Genomic DNA, 18259 nt, shown 5'->3' with positions numbered 1-18259 from the left:
GAAATTCACAAATGTATTCAAATACTGTACAACACAATAAAAAGCTCCATAAGATGTTCCACTAATTGGTGATCATGAGGCTTCAGTTTGCATTTCATCCACTTTCTTTTGTTCAAGTCAAGGTCAAGGTGCAGCTGGAACCTATATTGCATGAGTTATCAGCAATGTGGCCACAGGCTTAGAAAATGAGCCCGTGATATTTAGGAATTGACAGTGGCAATCTGTGTAATTTAATTCAAGGTCGCAAACGTTCAGCAAATGTTTGTACTTTTCTTGATGCAAGTGAATTTTGAGCATGTTCATAATTTTCTTGCGACAACAAAAATCAGTAAATTCTTGGCCAAATTCTGGCAAACTTTTGTGAACATTTGGGACCTTGAATGAACCCTGACAAACTCTAACATGAACACATTCTCTGCCGATGAAAACATTTGTAGTGGTTCGCTGCTCAGTGTCAGGGCTTAAATATTAGTTATTCAGCCTGATTTTTTTAGCTGGATGTTTTAGCTTTCATATTGTCTCCCCGCTTTTAACATTTAGTTTTAGATAGTTAACATTTAAAGGACTTTCAACTCGTATGACAGAAGATTAGAAACATTTTTGGAATGCTGTGACGTCAAGTGTTCAAATTAGAGCGTTCAAGTCTTTCATCAGTCTTTGAAAAGTGGATGAGGAAGTGGATTTTTTTCCAACAAAAAACAAGACAGGCCAAATGTTTGAGATAAGTTTTTCTTTACATTAATGGAACTCTTTTAGTTTTTTTTTTTTAAATATTAATTTAATATTCAAATAGATTATTCTTCCCCAAAAATGCGGCCTTTGGGATATTTTGTACTTTAACCATGTTAATAAAAAAAATCTTTCATAAATGTGTGTAGTACAGAAAAGAGTAGCATGGATGCTACATGCTGTGGATCTAGGTCACCGGTGTCAAACTCAAGGCCCGGGTGCCAGATACGGACCGCCACGTCATTTCATGTGGCCCGCAAAGACAAATTGTGCATCAAATTCTTGTCATTACTAGAATTGCAAGTTGACTTCACTTTTAATAATATCCTTTTTTTTTTTTTTTTTTAATATTTGACCAGTTTTTACTTGACATGAGTGCTGACCATCATCGCTCTTTGTTTTGTTGGCATTCTATAAGTACATATTAGTAGCCATGAGGTTGGAGCAGTTTTCAAAGTTAGTTTGGGTTTTTGTGCCGTACGAAGTCATTTGCGATTGTCTTTTTTTTTTGTTCATTTCAAAAAACGAGTTATTTGTCAGTTTGTTTTGTAGCTTTTATTGTATATAATATGAGGTCCTCATACATTTATTTGGGTTGACAGTCATAATGGCCCTCCGAAAGAAGCTATAACTACAATGCGGCCTGCGAAAAAAATGAGTTTGACACCCCTGATCTGGGTGATGGCAGGCACAGTAACGATTTACCAGGTACGCAGAGCAGAAGAGTGGGGACCAGGTTGATTGACAAAAAAGGCAATACATTTAAAAAAATTGTAATCAAAGATTATGAACAAGGGCAGCTCGGTGGTGCACTGGGTAGCACGTCCGCCTCACAGTTAGGAGGGTGCGGGTTCGATTCCACCTCCGGCCCTCCCTGTGTGGAGTTTGCATGTTCTCCCCGGGCGCGCGTGGGTTTTCTCCGGGCACTCCGGTTTCCTCCCACATCCCCAAAACATGCTTGGTAGGCCGATTGACCACTCCAAATTGCACCAAGGTGTGAGTGCGAGTGCGGATGGTTGTTCGTCTCTGTGTGCCCTGCGATTGGCTGGCAACCGGTTCAGGGTGTCCCCCACCTACTGCCCGATGACGGCTGGGATAGGCTCCAGCACACCCGCGACCCCCGTGGGGACTAAGCGGTACAGAAAATGGATGGATGAATGGATGGATTATGAACAAAGAAAACAAAAAAACCACAAAGGCTCCACTAAAAGCAAAAATACAACTAAATGACCGCTCAAGGCAGCCGAGGACCCACAGAACAATGGGCGTTGTCATCTACAGCAGAGGTCCCCAACCACGGGGCCGTGAACCGGTACTGCTATTGTCAAAAATATGTTGTTTTTCTTTTATCGACAATCCATTAATTCAGGTCAAGACGCTCGTCCTGGTCACGTAACTTGTTTCCCCAGTCGAGCCTGCAAAGCTATGGAGCAGATATTTAATGGTGAGTTTTATTTGTATGCGTTTTTTTATTATAAATGTATTATTTATTCATATATTGATATAAAGGCCGGTCCGTGAAAATATTGTCTGACATGTAATCGGTCCGTGGTGCAAAAAAAGGTTGGGAACCGCTGCTCTACAGCCTCATAGCAGATCTACCCATCGGTCGAACATGTTCAAAACCTAATGAGTGGCAGATGGAGAAGGCAAACAAACATCTTAACAATTGATGAATTAGTTGGTGCAAGCTTAGCATTTTAACATGGTTAAGTTTAAAAAAGTTGACTGATATGACAAGTTTTAAAAGATGGACAATTTTTAAGATATTTTACAACATTGATGTTTTACAACCTACTTTGTTTCAACTGTTGTGCTTAATATTTTGGATACCATTGTGAGAAGCCAATATGATTGATTATTTAAAAAAATACATATATGACTGTAAATTGCATTGACTAATAAGAGACATTAACAAATATTGCATATATCTAAGGCAGGAAAAAAGCTCAAGATTGCAAAAATCCATTTTGCAGCATTTATTGTAGGTTTGGATGTTTTGAAAATAGGTATAGGCAATAAAACAATAAATATGGATGTTACAGCAAAAAATTTGTAATGAAGCATTATACACAATGTACACAATATATTTGTCCTAACTTCCTTCTTCAATATCCTATGCACATTTTCAAACAAATAAACAACTCAATGCAGTGCCCCAAAAACGGGATGCGGAGTAAAGGAAAAAAACAAAAAACACACACACACACACACTAAATGCACTTGTGAAGATTTTTGTGTCATTAAAAGATAGTTCCTAAGCCACACAGACCAAATAAACTTTGTGCTGTTTGAAAATACATAAATGAATGTAAAATGTGGCCTATCTGCGCTGGAGTTCCTAAACTGGTGCAGTGATGATGATGATGATGATAATGGATCTCAGGCTTTGTGAGGCACTCAGCAAAATCTGTGCATGCCAACTCATTTGTGGCGCTCAGATGTGTTTTAAATGAGCATCAGTAGTCCGTATCAGAGCCCTCAGCGTTGTCCACGTTCCGAGAGAGCATGTAGTTGTCCATGTCGATGGAGCGGCAGTTGTTAATGGCGTAACGCAGCCGCTCGGCCATGACGGCCTGGCTGGAGTATGGAGGCAGACGTAGCTGGAAGAAGCAAGTCTGAGAGGTGGGCAGGCTGTCGTACGGCTGTACAGACGACACAAAAGACAGCCATCAATCACCCAACTGACACCAAACGTTAACATACACACTGAGCCTGAACAATTAATCAAATTTAAATTGACATTGCAATGTAGTAGAATGCTATTGTCAAATTGCAAAGGCATAATTGGGGAAATTTAAGAAATCAATTATTACCGTATTTTCCGGGCTATAAGTCGCTCCGGAGTATAAGTCGCACCAGCCATAAAATGCCCCAAAAAGTGAAAAAAAACATATATAAGTCGCTCCGGAGTATAAGTCGCATTTTGGGGGCAATTTATTCGACAAAATCCCACACCAAAAACAGTCATGAACGAGCAACATCAGGCTAAACGATAGCAACAACAGGCTAAACGATAGGTATGCTAACGTGACAAACACAAAGAGCTGAGAACGGGCCTGACGTAACATATAGAGTGATTAAGGACAACTATTACATGAATAACATGTTTATAAAACCATCAGTGTCACTCCAATTCATTAAATAGCAACAACAGGCTAAACGATAGGTATGCTAACGTGACAAACACAAACAAAGAGCTGAGAACGGGCCTGACGTAACATATAGAGTGATTAAGGACAACTATTACATGAGTAACATGTTTATAAAACCATCGGTGTCACTCCAATTCATTAAATCCATCGATCGTTCTTTGTCAACAATGGGTGCGCACAGCTGAGGGCGCTTGCACTTCAAAATATTCCACAGGCTCATATAACGATAGATAAACTATATTTCAAATAACTATAATACAAGCCAATAATATTATCAAACCATCCGTGCACTTTAATTCCATTAAATCCATCGATCAAATTCCTCGTCCTTTGTCAACATCGCCGCGCGTGCGCCCTGACGTCAGCCTCGTCTTTATTCCACAGATCTACTATATAACTATATTGTAGCGTTAACAAAGTACAAGGATAGACGTGGGTTTGGTAAACGGCTCTTTATTAAACAAAACAAACTTCCAAGCGTGTGGCGGCGTGGACTTCCAGACAGACCGGGCGTGCGTAATGGCCATGTCCGAGCCCCGCGCACCGTTCGCGGACAGCCACTCGGCCGAGCGCCGGCCCCCGACTAAGCGGAGACCGGGCGTGCTTAAAAGCCATAATAGTTTTTCAAACCTTCTATGTCACTCCAAATCCTTAATTCCTTCAAACTCTTTGTCCTCCGTGTCACTTAGAAATGATCACCGCTAATGATGCCGGTAGTCCTTGTGTGGGCACTTTGTATGTAAACAACCGGCGCGCCGCGCTACTGACGTCACTTGAAATAGTAATCTATTGTTACATCACGGTTCTCCAAACTTTCTTTCTGCTGCTCGATTACTGTTTTCAGCTGCATATTTTACAACTTGAAGTTTGTAACCTGCAAAATATGAGTTTCGTTTTGGTGCCATTTTTCTTAAACCCACCCAGTTGATGAGTCACGGCCAACGGTAAAATTTAGAGCGCCCTCATCCAGTTTCGTCTGAAAATATAATTTTTTTTGGTTGTTTTATCAAAGTCAAAGTCTGCTTTATCGTCGATTTTTTTTTTTTTATATACTAAGACACACAAAGAGATTGAAATTACGTTTCCACTATCCCTCGGTGAGATAGTACACATATGCATACAAGCAACACAAAAAAAAACCAAGAAGGCACTAACAATGAATAAATGAGTGTTGAATAAATGATAAATAAACAAATAATAATAAATAATAATAATAAATATAAGAGGAGCAAAAATGGAGCAAGTGTACATACAGCAGACAGTGGACTTGGATATGGTGCTTTAAAGTTTTAATTGCTTTATTTGATGTTTTCTCTATTTTTTATGTTTTGAATATGTTCAAGATAAAGATATAGAAGCATGTGAAGTGATCAACTATACTAAAAATAACATGGGAAGTGGTCAACTATACTTGTAAGTGATGTCTTAATGATCAAGTAAAAATTTGTGAAAAAAAACATATATAAGTCGCTCCTGAGTATAAGTCGCCCCCCCACCCAAACTATGAAAAAAAACCGCGACTTATAGTCCGGAAATTACGGTACATTTAATTTATTTATTTTGTTGAAATCTGACTCATGACTTACTGGCATATGTTTATACACCACCAACCTATTGTTGCATTGGTTTTTATGTTTTTGTGTAGTGCTTTGTTAAGGCGAAAGCTGTTGTGAAGGCGGTACATTTATAAAGATGTATTGAAATTAACTTCCAGAATAATTGGTCAGATTTTCCATTTTCTTAATCTTTTGTCAAGAACAATATTGAGGGATCACGTTGCCGCAGTATATTTTGCGAAAGTAAACTATTAAAAATGTCAGCAATTTCATTGATGATTTCAAAAATATTATTGATGCAATACATGAACGTGCAGTAATTTCTGCAATAAATAATTGGACGTTTCATAATAAGTGGCAGCCCTGTCTTTGCCACACAAATGGTATAACATTTGAAAAAAACTGAAAAATACTTGGGAGGAAGAACATAAAAAAAATAATCACATATTAAATTGAAATATTGACGCTACGGTGCAAATAGTAAAATATTTTACAGTCCTAATTGACAATATTGATGCACTCACTCACCCTGTCCACTTTCATTATCTGAAACCTCTGCGAGATGTCGGCCGTGTTGGCGGGCAACCTGGAGCGCCCCGACACGAAACGCATGAAGAGGACTCGCTCCTCGTTGGAGAACTCCTCCAGGGTTTGCCAGAACCACTGCACCAGTGAGTGCTGCTCATCCACCTCTCGGTAGCGCACCACCTTCTTCAGCACGTCGCAGCAGATCTCGGGCATCCCGCACACCATCTGCTCCAGCTGTTTGGCTGTCAGCAGGGACAGCAGCGGCACTGGCACGATCCAGGACATGCCTTCTCGCACGGCCGCCACCTGACAGGAGCAGTGGTTGCACCTCATTAGGGCTTGGTGACATGCTTTTTACACTCATTTCTGAACGTTCAGGCATGATCGTTCAGGCATGATCGTTCATGACGTTCAGTCACCAAATGAACATCCGCACCTGACGATTAATTTCATGCAGCCGGTAGTCGATAGCTCTTTCCACATATTCCTTTCTGTTGGAGAATGTGAGAGGGATGCTGTTTCCTCCAGGGATGATGGGCACCATCTTGCCATCTGCACTCTGACCGACAAAGGAATCCAGAGGAATCATCTGAAAGGTAAACAAGAACCAATTTTCCTCGATACGGCGGTGCAATCCTTGACTTGTCAATTTAATTTCTTGTGTGATCCTGTAACTTCACCCTATTGAAAGGATAATTCAGTTATTGTCCCCCCCAAAAAACACCAATTGTTTTATGTTTCAGGATAAATAGCATTATATTGGAAGGTAAGGTGACATGGCATGACTGTTTCCTGTTATTGGCTCCGCCTAAGACCTTGAATCAGAAGTACGTCAATATAAATCAAAGGTCCATTTATTGCGGTTAGTCAGGCAAAACACAAGAGTACTCTCACTAAAAACAACAACAAAATGTGAATTAAAATATGGCATTTTCCATTCTGACATATAATAGTTGAAACAAAGCTGACCCTGTCATGAATCCAAGGCAAACTAGAGGTGTCAAAATTAATTCAAGAATTGACAACAAAAGGATTATCAAATTAATTGCCTATTTTAATTATTGAGTACCGGCTATAGGTCGCAGTTTGTTCATAGTTTGGCCAGGGGAGCGACTTATGTGTGAAATTATTAACACATCATATCATTTCACATGTTATTTTCACACTACACAGCATGAGGGCGCTCTAGGCCTGTGGAATAAGTGGAACAGCAACTGACGATGAGTCTGGCGTAAGCGACGTAGAAGAGGAAGCGTCACATCTTCTAATTCCAAAGCTAGTTGGAGTTGTTTATAAGTGACACAGAGGATGAAGATTTCGTTGGATTTAATGATTTGGAATGACACGGATGGTTCGATAAACTTGTTAGCATGTTATTTATGCTATAGCTACTTGAATAACTCTTGTGTTACATCAGGCACGTTCTAAGTTCCTTGTTTCTGTGTTTATGTAACGTTAGCATGCCGTACCTTCAGCCTGTTGTTGCCTATTATGTTTTTATTTTAAATTGCCTTTCAAGATGACATGTCTGTTCTTGGTGTTGGATTTTATCTAACAAATGTTCCCCAAAAATGCAACTTATACTCCGGTCCGACTTATATATATGTCTTTTTCTTTTTTATTATGCATTTTATGGCTGGTGCGTATTATAGTCCAGAAAATAAGGTATATACATGATTTTTAAATACAGTAATCATTTAGAGCCATTGTTTACCTAAAGATTGTTCAAATCGGCTAAATTCAGGCTCTCTAAAGTAACAATTCTCGGATTTCTCTTGTCCTTTAGGAAAGTAGACTGTTTTATCTTTTGTGCTTAATCCAAATAAGACATTTGCAAACATCTGCTTTTACTTTGGAAAACAATGAGCATAAATAGCTCTTGCTTTTTTTTTTAAAAAATCACTAAACAACGTCAGAAAACAAAAACAAAGTACCGTATTTTCCGGACTATGAGTCGCTCAGGAGTATAAGTCGCACCAGCCATAAAATGTCCCAAAAAGTGAAAAAAAAAATATATAAGTCGCTCCGGAGTATAAATCGCATTTTAGGGTCAGTTTATTCGACAAAATCCCACACCAAAAACAGTCATGAACGAGCAACAACAGGCTAAACGATAGCAACAACAGGCTAAACGATAGGTATGCTAACGTGACGAACACAAACAAAGAGCTGAGAACGGTCCTGACGTAACATATAGAGTGATTAAGGACAACTATTACATGAATAACATGTTTATAAAACCATCGGTGTCACTCCAATTCATTAAATAGCAACAACAGGCTAAACGATAGGTATGCTAACATGACAAACACAAACAAAGAGCTGAGAACGGGCCTGACGTAACATATAGAGTGATTAAGGACAACTATTACATGAATAACATGTTTATAAAACCATCGGTGTCACTCCAATTCATTAAATCCATCGATCGTTCTTTGTCAACAATGGGTGCGTGCGGCTGAGGGCGCTTGCACTTCAAAATATTCCACAGGCTCATATAACGATAGATAAACTATATTTCAAATAACTATAATATAAGCCAATAATATTATCAAATCGTCCGTGCACGTTAAATCCATTAAATCCATCGATCAAATTCCTCGTCCTTTGTCAACATTGCCGCGCGTGCGCCCTGATGTCAGCCTCGTCTTTATTCCACAGATCTAGTATATAACTATATTGTAGCGTTAACAAAGTACAAGGATAGACGTGGGTTTGGTAAACGGCTCTTTATTCCACAAAACAAACTTCCAAGCGTGTGGCGGCGTGGACTTCCAGACACGAGAGCTCCATGGCATAGGACCGGGCGTGCGTAACAGCCATGTCCGAGCCCCATGCACCGTTCTCGGACAGCCACTCGGCCGAGCCGTGGCCCCCGACTCAGTAGAGTAGGACCGGGCGTGCGTAAAAGCCATAATAGTTTTTCAAACCTTCTATGTCACTCCAAATCCTTAATTCCTTCAAACTCTTTGTCCTCCGTGTCACTTAGAAATGATCACCGGCATCGGTAGTCCTTACGTGGGTACGTTTGTCCTTTATGTAAACAACCGCCATGCCGCGCCGTGCCACTGACGTCACTTGAAATAGTAATCCATTGGTACATCACGGTTCTCCAAACTTTCTTTCTGCTGCTCGATTACTGTTTTCAGCTGCATATTTTACAACTTGAAGTTTGTAACCTGCAAAATATGAGTTTCTTTTTGGTGCCATTTTTCTTAAGCCCACCCAGTTGATGAGTCACGGCCAACGGTAAAATTTAGAGCGCCCTCATCCAGTTTCGTCTGGAAATATAATTTTTTTTCAGATGTAGTAAATTTTTTGTTTATTTGGTTGTTTTATCAAAGTCAGTCTGCTTTATCGTCGATTTTTTTTCATATACTAAGACACACAAAGAGATTGAAATTACGTTCCCATTATTCCTCGGTGAGATAATACACATATGCATACAAGCAACACAAAAAAACCCAAGAAGGCACAAACAATGAATAAATAAGAGTGTTGAATAAATGATAAATAAACAAATAATAATAAATAATAATAATAAATATAAGAGGAGCAAAAATGGAGCAAGTGTACATACAGCAGACAGTGGACTTAGATATGGTGCTTTAAGGTGTTAATTGCTTTATTTGATGTTTTCTCTATTTTCTTTGTTTTGAATATGTTGAAAATAAAGATATAAAAGCATGTGAAGTGATCAACTATACTAAAAATAACATGGGAAGTGGTCAACTATACTTGTAAATAAGTGATGTCTTAATCCATCCATCCATCCATCTTCTTCCGCTTATCCGGGGTCGGGTCGCGGGGGCAGCAGCTTTAGGAGGGACTCCCAGACTTCCCTCTCCCCAGCCACTTCATCCAGCTCATCCCGGGGGATCCCAAGGCGTTCCCAGGCCAGCTGAGAGACATAGTCTCTCCAGCACGTCCTGGGTCGTCCCCGGGGTCTCCTACGGTGCCCGGAACACCTCCCCAGGGAGGCGTCCAGGAGGCATCCTGATAAGATGCCCGAGCCACCTCATCTGGCTCCTCTCAACGTGGAGGAGTAGCGACTCTACTCCGAGTCTCTCCCGGATGACCGCGCTTCTCACCCTATCTCTAAGGGAGAGCCCGGACATCCTGCGGCGAAAACTCATTTCGGCCGCTTGTATCCGAGATCTCGTTCTTTCGGTCACGACCCATAGCTCGTGACCATAGGTGAGGGTAGGAGCGTAAATCGACCGGTAAATTGAGAGCTTTGCCTTTTGGCTCAGCTCTCTCTTCACCACAACGGACCGGTACAGGGTCCGCATTACTGCCGACGCTGCACCGATCCGCCTGTCGATCTCTCACTCCATCATCCCCTCACTCGTGAACAAGACTCCAAGATACTTGAACTCCTCCACTTGGGGCAGGATCTCATCCCCGATCTGGAGAGGGCATTCCACCCTTTTCCGATCGAGGACCATGGACTCGGATTTGGAGGTGCTGACCCTCATCCCGACCACTTCACACTCGGCTGCGAACTGTTCCAGCGAGTGCTGGAGATCACGGCCTGAAGAAGCCAACAGCACCACGTCATCTGCAAAAAGCAGAGACGCGATGCTGAGGTCCCCAAACCGGACCCCCTCAACGCCTCGGCTGCGCCTAGAAATTCTGTCCATAAAAATTATGAACAGAATCGGTGACAAAGGGCAGCCTTGGCGGAGTCCAACCCTCACTGGGAACGAATCCGACTTACTGCCGGAAATGCGGACCAGACTCTGGCATCGGTGATACAGGGACCGAACCGCCCTTATCAGTTGGCTCGGCACCCCGTACTCCCGAAGCACCCTCCACACAACCTCCCGAGGGACACGGTTGAACGCCTTCTCCAAGTCCACAAAACACATGTGGACTGGTTGGGCGAACTCCCATGCACCCTCGAGGATCCTGCCGAGGGTGTAGAGCTGGTCCACTGTTCCACGGCCAGGACGAAAGCCACACTGCTCCTCCTGAATCCGAGGTTCGACCTCCCGACGGACCCTCCTCTCCAGCACCCTTGAATAGACCTTACCAGGGAGGCTGAGGAGTGTGATTCCCCTGTAATTGGAACACACCCTCCGGTCCCCTTTCTTAAAGAGGGGAACCACCACCCCAGTCTGCCAATCCAGAGGCACTGTCCCCGATGTCCACGCAACGTTGTAGAGGCGTGTCAGCCATGACAGCCCCACAACATCCAGAGCCTTTAAGAACTCCGGGCGGATCTCATCCACCCCCGGGGCCTTGCCACCAAGGAGTTTTTTAACTACCTCAGTGACTTCGACCCCAGAGATTGGAGAATCCGCCTTAGAGTCTCCAGGCCCTGCTTCCTCAATGGAAGGGGTGTAGGTGGAATTGAGGAGGTCTTCGAAGTATTCTCCCCACCGACTCACGACGTCCCGAGTCGAGGTCAGCAGCACGCCATCCCCACTGTAAACAGTGTTGACGTTGCACTGCTTCCCCCTCCTGAGACGCCGGATGGTGGACCAGAATTTCCTCGAAGCCATCCGAAAGTCATTCTCCATGGCCTCACCAAACTCCTCCCACGCCCGGGTTTTTGCCTCAGCAACCGCCAAAGCCGCGTTCCGCTTGGCCATCCGGTACCTGTCAGCTGCCTCCGGAGTCCCGCAGGCCAAAACGGCCCGATAGGACTCCTTCTTCAGCTTGACGGCATCCCTTACCGCCGGTGTCCACCAGCGGGTTCGGGGATTGCCGCCACGACAGGCACCCACGACCTTACGGCCACAGCTCCGGTCGACCGCCTCAACAATGGAGGCGCGGAACATGGTCCACTCAGACTCAATGTCCCCCGCCTCCCCCGGGACGTGGGAAAAGCTCTGCCGGAGGTGGGAGTTGAAGCTCTCCCTGACAGGAGATTCTGCCAGACGTTCCCAGCAGACCCTCACAGAGCGTTTGGGTCTGCCAGGTCGGACCGGCATCTTCCCCCACCATCGGAGCCAACCCACCACCAGGTGGTGATCAGTTGACAGCTCCGCCCCTCTCTTCACCCGAGTGTCCAAAACATGCGGCCGCAAATCCGATGACACGACTACAAAGTCGATCATCGAACTGCGGCCTAGGGTGTCCTGGTGCCAAGTGCACACATGGACACCCTTATGTTTGAACATGGTGTTCATTATTGAAAATCCGTGTCGAGCACAGAAGTCCAACAATAGAACACCGCTCGGGTTCAGATCAGGGGGGCCGTTCCTCCCAATCACGGCCTTCCAGGTCTCACTGTCATTGCCCACGTGAGCATTGAAGTCACCCAGTAGAACAATGGAGTCCCCAGAAGGAGCGCTCTCCAGCACTTCCTCCAGGGACCCCAAGAAGGGTGGGTACTCTGAGCTGCCGTTTGGTGCATAGACACAAACAACAGTCAGGACCCGTCCCCCCACCCAAAGGCGGAGGGAGGCTACCCTCTCGTTCACCGGGGTGAACCCCAATGTGCAGGCGCCCAGCCGGGGGGCAATAAGTATACCCACACCTGCTCGACGCCGCTCACCGTGGGCAACTCCAGAGTGGAAGAGAGTCCAGCCCCTCTCGAGAGGGCTTGTACCGGAACCCAAACTGTGCGTGGAGGCTAGTCCGACTATATCTAGTCGGAATCTTTCTGCCTCGCACACCAGCTCGGGCTCCTTTCCAGCCAGAGAGGTGACATTCCATGTCCCAAGAGCCAGCTTCTGCAGCCGGGGATCAGACCGCCAAGGTCCCTGCCTTTGGCTGCCGCCCAGCTCACATTGCACCCGACCCCTTTGGCCCCTCCCACAGGTGGTGAGCCCATGGGAAGGGGGACCCACGTTTCCATTTCGGGCTATGCCCGGCCGGGCCCCATGGGCGAAGGCCCGGCCACCAGACGCTCGCCTTCGAGCCCCGCCTCCAGGTGATGTCTTAATGATCAAGTAAAAATTTGTGAAAAAAACAAAACATATATAAGTCGCCCCCCCACCCAAACTATGAAAAAAAACGCGACTTATAGTCGGAAATTACGGTAAATAAAAAGTAATCGAGGAAAATATTTTAATAAACATTAACGCGAATAAAATTGTATCCAATTAAGCAATGGAATAATCGATAGAATAATCGATTCTAAAAATATTCTATAGTGACAGTCATGACGCAAATATCAGGGAGACAAGAACAATTCTATAATATAAAGAAGGAAATGATGTATTCAGGCTTCATACTTCCCCTCCCTGGGCCATTATTTTATGGCAGGAGAGGAGTTTATGTGTCCCAATCATTCAAGGAGCTAAGTTATCTTGTGCCCCTGGCAGGGTCACCCATTATAAAGTGGTCCGAGTTGAAGGACCAGACAAACCATGACTGAAAAGATCCCTATCATAAATAACAAAAATGGAATACGTCTCTTGCCCTGACCCAGGCCACCGTGGTCGGGTCTGCACCCATGGGGCCTGGCTGGGCTCAGCCCGAAAGGACAATGTACTCATTAGCTCACCACCTGTGAGAGGGGGCATAGGGGTCTGGTGCAACGTGAGCTGGACTGCAGGCAAAGGCAGGGACCTTGCCGGGCCCCATCCCTGGCCGGAGGTGACAGAAGCTAGCTCTATGAATGTGGAAGGCCATCTCTCAGGCAAAAAAGAAGTCCAAGCTGATGTGAGAGGTTGAGAATTTCCAATTAGATATAGTTGGGGTTACCATAACACATGGTGAGAATCGCAGAGCAAATGTGGGAATACTTATTGTGGTGTTCTGTGCTTATCACAGATTATCCATAAGGAACACCATGCTTAAAGATAAGGGTGGCCATAAGTGCATTTGGGAGCCGACATTATTTAGATATTTGTAGCTATTAACATTGCATGAAAGGACTTTATTCTAAGTTTGAAATGTTTGACTGTACAGGGGGTCCTCGTTTTACGACGTCCTTGAGTTACGTTGTTTCGTGTTTGCGACACACGTCTCATATTATTTTTTATGCTATATTATTTTTTCATATTTCATCTCATATATTTAAAGCCTTTTTTTTTACCTAAGCGGTTTTGCGTTGTAAGCATTGTAAGATTCATAACGGCGGAAGAATACACCAGAGGCTGTGGACTGAGGACGGACGGCATGACCCACTCACATGGTATATGCCATTTTGGACTGTTGCGTCTCACTTGCAACAGCCCTTCGAGTGTGCAAGCCAACAACAGAAATAAAGGTAAGGAATTGTTTTCGCTTTTTTTATTACTGTATTGTTTCATTTTATTACTGTTCTGACCTGCACCGAAATTCGGTTAACGTTGCCACGTAGGAATGGATCAACGTCGTAAACTGAGGGCCCCTTGTATTTGAATGCACCTCACATCTCGCCAAACATGAGTTTTCAATCTTTGATGTCATGTTCTTGTTATGACTCCATCTGTTTGGAAAGGGGCAGTTTAGCAGCCACCTCATCAGTACGCAGTATCGCAATTCAGATAGAGGCTCGACAATTCTTGGAGGCCCTCATTTTATCTGCACCTCCTCTTTGTCGTAATAATAGAGTCATGAATTTTCACAGTTGTGCATTTTGCACCTGTCGTTCACACTTGGCATGAAAAGATGCAAAATCAATCACCGCAAATCATCGGAGGCTTGATCAATCACATTGCACGTGCAAAGAATATGCATATAATTGCTCTCAGAATGCTCAAAAAGAACGACAGCAATTCTGACACGCTCATTGAGTATACCAGCATATATCTTCAGGAAATCTATTCTCTTCCTCTCTTTAGTTATTGTTTTTGTCGTATCTGATGTTTATATTGTCGATCTGTTTACTTATGTGTTCAACTCGTGGCAACTGAATTTCCCCCAGGGATCAATAAAGTGTTGTCTGTCTGTCTGCCTGTCTGTCTGTCTGTCTGTCTGTGAGAGTGGTTAAAGGATGGAACGGGAGCGAGGTTGAGGGCAGGAGGGAGAACTTGTAATTAAAAAGCAAATCCCCATCCACAGGATGTGCACAAAAAGTGTATCACCTTTCCAGAGGGAGCTGTTGGGAACCTAAATGGAAAACAAGCTTATCTGTTTTCCAGTTACCAAAATAACATGCATACGTAGAGAGACAGTGAGGCAGAGACGGAGAGACACAGCAGCGCTGGCTAAGAAATTGTAAGATTCGAGTTTCCCCACATCACCTACCTCGTGGAAATTGTCCTCGGTGATGCCGCTGTCTTCGATGTGAAGAATGCTTTTCAGCGTCTGCACGTAAAGGAGGTCCACTTCCTCCAGATCTTCAAGGAGCAGTGGAATACAACACAGCTGTTTCCACACCAGCGGCGCCAGGTGAAGGTCCAGGGGTTTCTTAGTGCGAATGGCTACACCCATCAGGATACCAAGAAATTTAAATTGGAGCATGTGCTCATCCAAGCAGGACGATGGATTGAGGAGAAACCTTGGGAAAAAAATAAACATGTTGAACTCATAACCTTATTCAGTAAAATCCATTTGCACTAATCATATACCTAGAGCAGTGGTTCTTAACCTGGGTTTGATCGAACCCGAGGGATTCGGTGAGTCGGTTTCAGGGGTTCGACAGAGCCTCCACTGAGGAGGTCCGAACAAACCTGATTCATCGTGTAAATTCTGATTTGCCAGTATGTAATTTGTTGAGAGTTCAATCATTGTGTTGGTTTTGTTCTTTGAACAAGGTGATGTTCATGCACGGCTCATTTTCTGCACCAGCATAAACATCTATGTCTTGAATTTAAAAAAAATAATTTTTCACTAATGAGGAGTGAATGCGCATATGAAATTGCGCAAATCACTAGCGCTAAGGTTTATGGGCTAGTCATTTAGCTTCGTAAGGTCCTCATATCATCCATTTAAAATACTACTTGAAAATGTATTTATGACAAAAAAAATTTGAGTCCATAACCAAACCTTGTTAGATAGTCACGTAGGATTGAAGTGAGTAAAATCAAGAGTTAGGTGTACTTTTTCATTTGACACATTTCAAATATCTACAATACTACAAAATCTGCACATTCACTACCATGGACAGCTATAGATGTCAAATATTCTTTTAAAAGAGATGGCAGTGAATGGGTTAGTATATTGTTTGTTCCAATTATGCTTCAGATTGTCTGGTTAAGTCTGTTGACTGTCATACTCTGCCATGATAATAAAGTGCCCATACCCCTACTGTAAACAGGTAGCAAAAAAAGTGCTTGCAATTTAAAGGGCAATTGCATCAGACCCATATCAACCCCGCCCAATGAAAAAACATGAAGAGCCTCTCCCCCAAAAATTGTTCAACAAATTTACCCTTATTTCGATGTTCATTTTGGTCAAATCGGAAATCCACCGATCAGCGGGAAATTCTCATCTTTCCATGACTCATATATTGAATATTATACGAATTTGCGTTGATGTACAGCACATAATACTGTGTATCGTATAAATGTTCTTGTACATCTATTGGCCGACGTATTGGATATCATGATTTGGTTTGGCCTCCAAGATTGATAATGCATCAGCACCAAAAATCCCACATCAATCTGGTTCTGTTGTTTGCCTCACCGGTCTCTGTTATAGCCAACCTCTGCGGTGGCATTGGGGGAGGGGATGAGCAGGTCTACCACACCGGTCTCCAATTCCTGTTAACACAATTGCAGAACCACGAGATTAACGGGGCCACCAATCACACAAGCAACAAGGGATTAATGATTGCTCCATACCTGACACATTTCTGTAATGGTATCATCAAAGACCCCTCCGGCGTCATCAGCTCCTTCGCCCACCAGCTTCACCTTCCAGGCTCTTGAAGGAAGACGGAGATCTGAAGCATTCAGTTTCACAACCTGACGGGCAATCTGCACAAAGATGGGTTTGCATTTCCGGCCCCTAACAAAAACAAAAATGGAGGAACAAAATTAAATGGTGAGCAACAAAGCAAGAAGTTGGATTCTTCTACTCCAAGTGAAAGGTACCTTGTGGAGATTCGTTTGACAGTGATCTGGGGACCATAGTTCTTGCCTTGCACCATAGTTTTACCAATAGAGCGCACCATGGGAAGAGTGTATACTCTGGGGGCGAGCAAGGGTCTTAATTGGCCCTGAACGATCCCCCAGGTACCTGCGTTGTAGCGGGAGGTGCAGCTCTGCAAAGCAGACATCATAATTATCAAACATTATTGTGTTTGACTCATACTAAAAATTGGCATATGCATGAAGGTTTCATGAATGTTTGTGTGTGTGGGTGGGGGTGAATACCTGGTTGTTGGGACTAAGGTTAAGAAGTCTCCAAGATGAGTACATGAGGTCGGAGAAGTGATAAAGGAGGCGTAGGCGAGCCCTCACTGCCTCCATGCTGACTTCCTTGAGCACGCTGTACTGCGGAGGTACAGCCACAGGCAAACCGAGCTGGAGAGGGACTGAAGAGCCTGAGGACGGAGCAAGCGTCAGTCGAAAGAAACTGTACACAGGTCGGACTGACTGAATTATAAAAGTTAGTCAGTGCTTACATTCTTTAGGCCAGTGGTTCTCATACCTTTTAAACAAACTATCACCAAAAGCAAATAAATGTGGTCTTTTATGACCATGAATTTCTATATGGTACTCACAAACACAGTATTTTGGTAGATTCATAAACTATTTGGGGAAATGTGCCTCTTGTGCACATCTTTAAGTTCAGCTCATGAAAAATGGGATCAAAAATAAAAGAGTTGCATGTAGACTTTTCGTCAGTGTATTTCAAACTAATGTAGTGTGAGAGTCAGATTGTGAGTGTATGTTGACCTGGGGCTCGGGGTGGGACAGATGGAGCGGTCCATGCAGCACTATGGCAGCGTCCAGCAGTGATCTGGTTGATGCCTTTGCTCTGCAGCACTGTCACCAGAGTTGGTTCTCTTACGTGGTTGGTGTGGCCCAAACCCAACTAACATAAGAAAAAGTGAAAGACACCCATTAAAAAAAGGAGCAATGCAAGATTACTGTATACATGAATAAAACCTTAAATGCAGATACAAACAATGTATTTTCTGCAATTCAAAATGCTTTTGGAAGTTCATGTGGGTGTTTCTTTGGCTTCCAGTGGGTTACCTGGCCCTCTAAGTTGCTGCCCCATGTGTAAACGTCACCCGTGGAGGAGAGAACCAAAGTGTGCTCAGCCCCTGCAGCAATATCCTGAATGTGGATCCCTGACAGAGCCGGCACCTGTTGGGGACGGTTGTGGTTCCGTGCCCGGGCTTCTGGCAAACCAATTAGGCGGTCTAGAGCAGATGATTAAAACATTTTAGGAAAAAGAAATAGACACCCTTTACACGTATTTGGATACATATACGTAATGTTAATTGTACTTTAC

At 43.7% G+C, this 18259-nt stretch overlaps 1 protein-coding gene across 5 annotated transcripts in view; it reads right to left on the bottom strand.

Moving 5' to 3' along the window:
* Positions 1–2693: 2693 nt before the first annotated feature.
* herc1 (HECT and RLD domain containing E3 ubiquitin protein ligase family member 1) overlaps positions 2694–18259 on the bottom strand; it is an 88540-nt gene continuing 72974 nt past the window's right edge. For all 5 annotated transcript variants that reach the window (XM_088372257.1, XM_088372260.1, XM_088372259.1 and 2 more), the window contains exons 70-79: positions 17998–18167; positions 17695–17833; positions 17170–17339; positions 16888–17057; positions 16636–16801; positions 16478–16554; positions 15098–15350; positions 6405–6557; positions 5969–6274; positions 2694–3374 (exon numbers count right to left, since the gene is read on the bottom strand). In XM_088372257.1, the coding sequence (XP_088228383.1) occupies positions 3189–3374; positions 5969–6274; positions 6405–6557; positions 15098–15350; positions 16478–16554; positions 16636–16801; positions 16888–17057; positions 17170–17339; positions 17695–17833; positions 17998–18167 (1790 nt within the window). In that variant the 3' untranslated portion in view covers positions 2694–3188. The remainder of the gene's footprint in view (positions 3375–5968; positions 6275–6404; positions 6558–15097; positions 15351–16477; positions 16555–16635; positions 16802–16887; positions 17058–17169; positions 17340–17694; positions 17834–17997; positions 18168–18259) is intronic.

Source organism: Syngnathus floridae, chromosome 3 (assembly GCF_059516105.1).
Source record: "Syngnathus floridae isolate MCC-2025c chromosome 3, RoL_Sflo_1.0, whole genome shotgun sequence".
In the NCBI taxonomy this organism is placed as follows: domain Eukaryota; kingdom Metazoa; phylum Chordata; class Actinopteri; order Syngnathiformes; family Syngnathidae; genus Syngnathus; species Syngnathus floridae.
The sequence above is the reverse complement of the archived record's forward strand: the minus strand, read 5'-3'. Positions and strand labels throughout refer to the sequence as shown.